At 41.0% G+C, this 7,330-nt stretch overlaps 1 protein-coding gene across 1 annotated transcript in view; it reads left to right on the top strand.

The window, feature by feature from the left end:
• Positions 1-695: 695 nt before the first annotated feature.
• The window catches only part of gnal (guanine nucleotide binding protein (G protein), alpha activating activity polypeptide, olfactory type), a 47,352-nt gene continuing 40,717 nt past the window's right edge, over positions 696-7,330 (top strand). Inside the window, exon 1 of the mRNA XM_048265928.1 lies at positions 696-1,661. Within this exon, the coding sequence (XP_048121885.1) occupies positions 1,214-1,661 (448 nt within the window). The 5' untranslated portion in view covers positions 696-1,213. The remainder of the gene's footprint in view (positions 1,662-7,330) is intronic.

Genomic DNA, 7,330 nt, shown 5'->3' with positions numbered 1-7,330 from the left:
GCTCATGACATCAATATTTTATTTATCAGGTGACAGAGGAACCCCGGCCAGGTTGTTGCTCAAAGAAGATTCAGGGCTACGGGTAAATTTGACATGGTGTTTTAAATGTTTTACTGTTTGATTGCTTACAGTAAGTAATGCATCATAGAAAGGGTGCGCATCATACATTATTTATTTTCCTTTTTGTGTGTGTGTGTGGCTCAGACTAAACCTACGCCCTTGACAGCAACTGTGTCTCAAAATGCACTCTGCATAACATCAGTTGATATAACATTACCACTGACACATCACCTATATTTCATGTTTGAGAAAAAAAAACACCTAAACAAATGAATAATCTTGCCATAGGCTATTAAAGCTATTTGGCCAGGTTAGTCAATACAGGTCAAAAACACGAAACACACATGTTTTCATCCCATTACATTTTAGAATGTTCTTTGCTTGGAGTAGCACTCTGTATGTCTTACTTTGAGACATGCCCTGTTGGCCAAATTGGAATAACGTGTGACCACCAAAAGACTATTGGAATTACCCAGAAAGAACTGGCGCAAACCTGCTGAAGATGGCGCTACGTGACATGATGGTCCCCGTCTTTGATTGGTTTTTAAATATTTAGTGTGCACGATATGCAGTCCCCATGATTAGGGATGTAATGTTAAGGGGCAGCGCACGCAAGTCTTAGCAGGTGGTTGTGTAGTAAAACGTGCAGAGGAGGACACCCGCATTGATTTCCTGCGTGAGGGACCTCGCACGCACGCACGCGCGTTGGCTGACGATAACGTCCTGTTGTAATCTTTGTTCAATCAGCAAACTGTTCCCCTTTTGCAGTTGACGCGGCGCGCCTTCAGTCGCAGGACAGTTTCAGTCACTCCACATAACCTGGAAACGAAGACAGGGGATTTGTTTTCAGAGCGTTCGCCTCGGCTCTCGCTGTGTTCTTGGATTTCCCTCGAGTAAGGTGAAGTAGGGGCGGCAAGACGGGGTTTCCTCTCTCTAAAATTCATACGGAGCAAGACACGAATAGAAAAATGGGGAAAATGGCACACATTTTAGCAAATGGTCAACCATGAAGACATCAGGTGCCTTGGAATCACGGAGATCACCAGTTTCATGATGCCGCGATGAGTGAAGGTCAAGCGCTTCTGCCAAAAGATATAGAGCTGCGTTTTGATTGGGTGTGTTATAATTAAGCGTTACGGGCACAGAACACATTATGGGGCTGTGTTATAGTCTGCGTCCTACTCTCTGGGGAGATCCCGGCGGTTACATGTCAGATTCCGAACAGCCAGCAGATTCGTCCTTACCCCTGCGCTCCGGGTCTTCGAATAATGAGGACAAGGGAGAGGATACCAACGACATGGTGGCACCCCGCGAGTGTCTGTTCTGCCGTGGGAATTCCCGCAAGAATCCTAATCGGGCTAAACGGCAGGGAGACATGACCGACGGCATGCCCGTTCAGAATGGCAATGGAGGAGGCGATGACCATGGCGGGAGGCTTCACTTGCAGAAGCACAGTCCCCACAAACGAAAAAACTTAGACAAACTGTTAGCGATGGAAAAGGCAGCCGCGAAAGAGGCAAAGAAAATCAGTATACGCATTGACCGAGAACTCAAGGAGCAGAAAAGGGAATACCGGCAAACATACCGACTTCTTTTACTTGGTATGTGTCCCTCCAGCACAGTGATTTGTGCCATAGGCTAGCTTTTCCAGTGAATCTTATAGCACATTAATTCAATTTCTGACCCTAATTACTTTCAAAAGTGCTACTGCCTTGACTTTTGGACGTGAGTAGATTAGATGACACAGAAAAGAGCTGCTTGCCACCAATGATCTTTCACATAGTCTAAGGAATAGCTTCAGGATTTGAATAGCCTCAGGATTGATGGGCACATGCTAGTTATCCTTTAGTCAGTGGCATGTACAGCAAAGTGCCCTGTCCAGTACCTGAGACTCCCCTAGTGTCTGTGTGATGTCATCCTTTAGATGTCAAGGCCAAAGTCATTTTTGCTCCTGGATAGTTACCAATAACATTAGTGTCAAATGCTATATAAGGTGATAATGATAACAAAAAGGTAGAAAACATCCTTAAAATAGAAATACAAAAATAACTTGCCTAATGACTATGACTAAAATGAGATGTTTAAGGCTACACACAGAATGCAGTTATTCTCATGCTTGTTTCGGTAGTCTATAGCTGGTGCCAATTTAATGCCTCTATGATATGAGTGAGTTAGTCATGGGTCTTGGCTCAAAAGTGAAGACAGGAACTGAAGTAGATCTAAAGACTATTACCTTCTTACCTCCATTTCAACAGGTGCCTACACTTTACAACCTTCTGGTTAATGTCTGTGTTTTATTGCAGGGGTCATCTGAACTGAGAATTGTATTTGTTTTTAAAAAATCCATCAGATATCTCCAGACCTACCTGCCTGACAAATACACTATACTGGAATACAAGGATAGTTTCAGTTTTAGGAGCAGAATCCGGTCTTAATTAATTAAAGCTTTCCCTATACGTAGACCTAGACCTATACGACCACACTGAAAGCCCACTGAAGTAGATCAAGGTGATACATTGATTACATTTGACAGGACAGTTTACATGGCTGCCTTCCATCAGTGGCAAAAGATGGCTTGTCCTAACATTTTGTCATAAAATAACATTCAACCTGTGGCAAATAGGTCACTTTTTTGTCAACAGTAATATTAAATGGACACATAGTATACAGACAATAACAAAAAATTAACTCGATATAGGGACGTCCATCACCTAATTTGTCATCATCCTTTATAGCCGATACTTGCTGCCCCAAAGTAATTGGGCAAATGTGTCTTTCCCAAGAAAGTGTGACAGAGGACAAATGCCCAGACTAGTTCATGCCCTGGAGCACACGGATGCTACACTGTGTAGTGCAACTCAAAGAGGCTAGCAGGATTCTGTTTCCCAAAAGAGTTGCTGAACAACTACTATGCCTAAATAATGGAGAGACTGTCATTTTGAACACTCTCTCTCCATAGTTACCATGGTGGTAACTCCACAACACTGCCCAGCACTGTGCAGCATTGCAGGGACTCTCACATTAAGGCAGTATGTGTCAGTGGAACCACAGTATGCCACAGAAACTGTCTTAAGGACAGATTTCCAGGATGCCTTTGCAATATAAACTGCCCTCTCTGAAAAGTTAAATTGGCACTAATAGAAAAAATCATCTTTGACATGAAAGCAGGAAACTCTATAATTGTTTGTTTAGAGTCTCCAGACAAAAGCATTAGAGTTGGCAACCAGTTGCATTGTCTTGGGATATCGCTACTGAATCACTGAGTTGAGATTTATTTATCTTTGCTAAATCCGTTTAACAAACAAAGCGAAACCAGCCATCGCATCAACATCATTAGGTGTTGCACTGGTAACAAACCTACTGTTATTACACTGTAATACCTAGATACCTATTCTGAATAGTCACCCTGTTTCTGAGTTGAGTATGATGTTGACTCCAACCTCTCTGGATGAGTTTTCCTGGGTGGCAGTGGCACTCGATGAACTCGCGTTGGAATGCCTTCTATCTGGCGGCCTCTTGTGTAACATCCGTACCTGCATGCAGTATTTCTGCATTCCACAGGCTCTTATCGTATGCAGTAGTCAGTATCAGAAGAGCATGTATTTTGGAGGAACAAGCTCTGGATCAGTGGCAGTGTAACTCACATGATCCCATTAGAGTGAATACGATGGGTCGTGTTTGATAATCATATTAGACATTTACAGCGGGTCGCGCCATGGACAATTTTCATACTATAATGTCATAAACCTTGATCTACACTAGACTGTAGGTGCCTTCCACTGAGACAAAATGTACTCAAATTAGGGCTGGAAGGTATAAAAGGTATGCAGTATAAACAATATGAATTTGTAATGTATGGATTTGAACTATACTGGCAAATGCTGCTAGGTAGCAGGCTATCAGTGTGATCATATAGACATGGACAGTGAGATGATGCAAGAAGCACTTGGGCCAATACCTGCCATAACAGAAACAAGAGTTACTAACATAACACACCTCTGTGCGATGTGAAATATATCGCAGTCATACTGTAGGAATACTAGTGGTCATGTAGTTACAATGCCTGTGCTTTTCCTCTTCAAAGCATTTATATTGAAGCTCTAAGAAAGACAAATATATAAATATAATCGTACTGTTCCATTCCATGCTTCAAATATACAGTGATAAGAGAAAGAGAAAGTTAATTATTTTCCATGAAGAAGTACATAAAAAAAGAAGGAACCCTTTACATGTTGCCTGCTGTTGGTAAGAGTTAGTTTTGTTGAAACATCCAGTTCAGCATGACACGTGGAGGTTGCTGTTTGTTTTGGAAATCCTTGTTATTCTTGCTTAGATTATCTTGCCTAATTCATCCAACGGCAGATAAATCATATTTTTATCTCTCTCAGGAAATGATCTTACTGTTTTTTGAATTCATGGATGCATCTGGATAGCTATAAATGATACAGGCAGGTGTGGATCAGTCACTTGTTCCACAAAAGAGAAGGAAGGATGTGTGGTGTTAGTGAGTGTTTATGTATGTGTGTGTGTGTGTGTGTGTGGCTGCACACACATATATGTCTGGGAAGAGTGACTCACTTTTGTTTTATGCTGTCAACAGTGTCTGTGGCACAGGGAAGAGCCTAACTCACCTTGTGTTCTCCACCAAAATACTATTTTTCCAACCTCTTAGGGACAAAGCCTCCCACAGCTGTCCTTAAACACTAGTAGGTGAAAATCCAGATATGTGTGGGTTATATAGTTCAGTGTTAACAATGACTGTCCCTTTAGTGCTGATATCCTGGGGAAGGGGCACTTTGACACATTCATATTTACAATGTCAATACATATAAATACTTATGCTTCACATGTGTTTGATTAGATCTGTTCTCAGTCCATCTCCTTGGCGAGCCAAAATACAGTCCGCAGTATCTTTGTTTTCTCCGTTCACTTGTAATAATTACATAATTTGTTTATTTGATCCAAATGTATTCAGTTTGCACATAAAGTTACCAATTCTAGTCAAGATAGTCAAGATGGTCTTGTCAAGGGGGACAAATTAATATGAGGAGACAAGTCTCATCAATACACCACACAATGCACTATGGACTCTTTTTTTTTACAAAAATTTTACAATATTGCACATTTTGAATTACGGAATCCCTGAAGGGACACAATATATGACCTCTAACTCATGCTTGGATTTTCCCACAACATAGTATTCCCCATTCTGCCTGTTCTTTCCCTGTAGGAAACACATGAGTCAGGATAGAATTCAGTGCCAACATTCAGAGCACTTTTGTGCACCATCACAGTGTTTTATTTCCCTTTTTACACACAACTTTGGGAGTTGGCTAGATGTGTGTCCCCTTGTAGACACATACACACATACTCACACACCACACATACACACACACTCACACACCACACACAAACACAGACACACACACACACACACACACACACAAAGTGACCATGCAGGTGCAGGGTATTAGACTACGTCTTGGCATACAAACTGACTCATGGCACTGGTAGATATGACAGAGTTGAGTTTTCAGCATGTGAAATATTGACTGCGAATCACAGGCCAGCTACATTTGAATGTAGGTGGATTGGAATGTATTGGAATGTGTGTGTGTACTGAATATCCTCCTAACTATCCTCTCTTCTACTGATACACACACACACACGTGCACATACACATACACTCCCACCCACCCACACACACAAACAAACAGTCAAGCACACATATACATACATATACATTAGTGCTGTCAGTTAAACGCGTTATTAACGGCGTTAACGGAAACCTATTTTAACGGCGTCAATTTTTTTATTGCGAGATTGCGAGAAACTTTGTAGTTTTTTCACATGCTGTTGCAACAACTAGTAACGTTAGAACAACTACAACACCACACCGATCTAGCCAGACCGGAAACTAAACAATAGCCTACACACTGACGAATGGAATGGAACGTTGTATGTGCTGCATACACGCCTCCTTTTAGGGGGAAGATGACTGATATAATGGAAATCTATGCTGCATCAAAGTGGAGAGCGAAATGTGCTTATAGTAAACTTACTAAATCTTGAAACAAACATGAATAACTATAGGAATTCAGCGATTAATCGTGATTAAAGATTTTAATCGTTTGACAGCACTAAAAGATACATTTGATCTGCATCACGCCCCATTTTAGCGGAAAACATGTTAACATTATATCATTGAAAGACAGCTAGTAATCACACGTTGACGTTACATCTATTAATTCACAGGACATTCAATCATTTTACGGCAGTTATGAAGAATTGTGTTTATGTAACTTACTCATGTCGAAACGATGTACATTACCAACCTAGTTTGTTTGCAATACCCCATGTATTATACAAATTTAGCATGTACACTTACCATAATATCCCATCCAAAACGGTTAGCTTGCTAGCTAGCTAACTGTGGAACTTCAGTATAACATAGCCAATTATCTCACCTAGTTGTAGGCTAGGAAATAGGCTACGTTCATATTACAAGTAATAGAATGAATGTGTGACTTATGTTTAGTTGATGTTATGACATGTAAAGTTAAGCTTGCTGAACTTAATTATAGTCAGCCACGGGCAGTTTGACTGCATATCGATACATTCGTGACACTCCTGTTAGTAAACTGGAGAGAGCAAAACATAGGAACATGGTCACATTAATCCCATAAACACACAGACAACTCTTACAACAACCTTATTTTGTGCCTTTTATTCATGTTTGTTTCAAGATTTAGTAAGTTTACTATAAGCACATTTCGCTCTCCACTTTGATGCAGCATAAATTTCCATTATATCAGTCATCTTCCCCCTAAAAGGGGGCGTGTATGCAGCACATACAACGTTCCATTCCATTCGTCAGTGTGTAGGCTATTGTTTAGTTTACGGTCTGGCTAGATCGGTGTGGTGTTGTAGTTGTTCTAACGTTACTAGTTGTTGCAACAGCATGTGAAAAAACTACAAAGTTTATTACACCACAATAAACGTTAATCTCGCGATAAAAAAATTGACGCCGTTAAAATAGGTTTCCGTTAACGCCGTTAATAACGTGTTTAACTGACAGCACTAGTATCTTTATGATGATGCGCCGTAAGTAGGCTACGTAAAGGCATGCTGCACACACTTGGTTGGGCTAACGAGCCGGCCAAAGAGTAGTAGCCTAGGCTGACTCATTAGTTGTGTGCCGCCAAAGATTTTTTCACCGTCACTAATTCTGTTATCAACATTCCTCTTTGGCTGCTACTATTTGGATGCA

This window comes from Alosa alosa, chromosome 16 (assembly GCF_017589495.1).
Source record: "Alosa alosa isolate M-15738 ecotype Scorff River chromosome 16, AALO_Geno_1.1, whole genome shotgun sequence".
NCBI lineage: Eukaryota > Metazoa > Chordata > Actinopteri > Clupeiformes > Clupeidae > Alosa > Alosa alosa.
The sequence above is the reverse complement of the archived record's forward strand: the minus strand, read 5'-3'. Positions and strand labels throughout refer to the sequence as shown.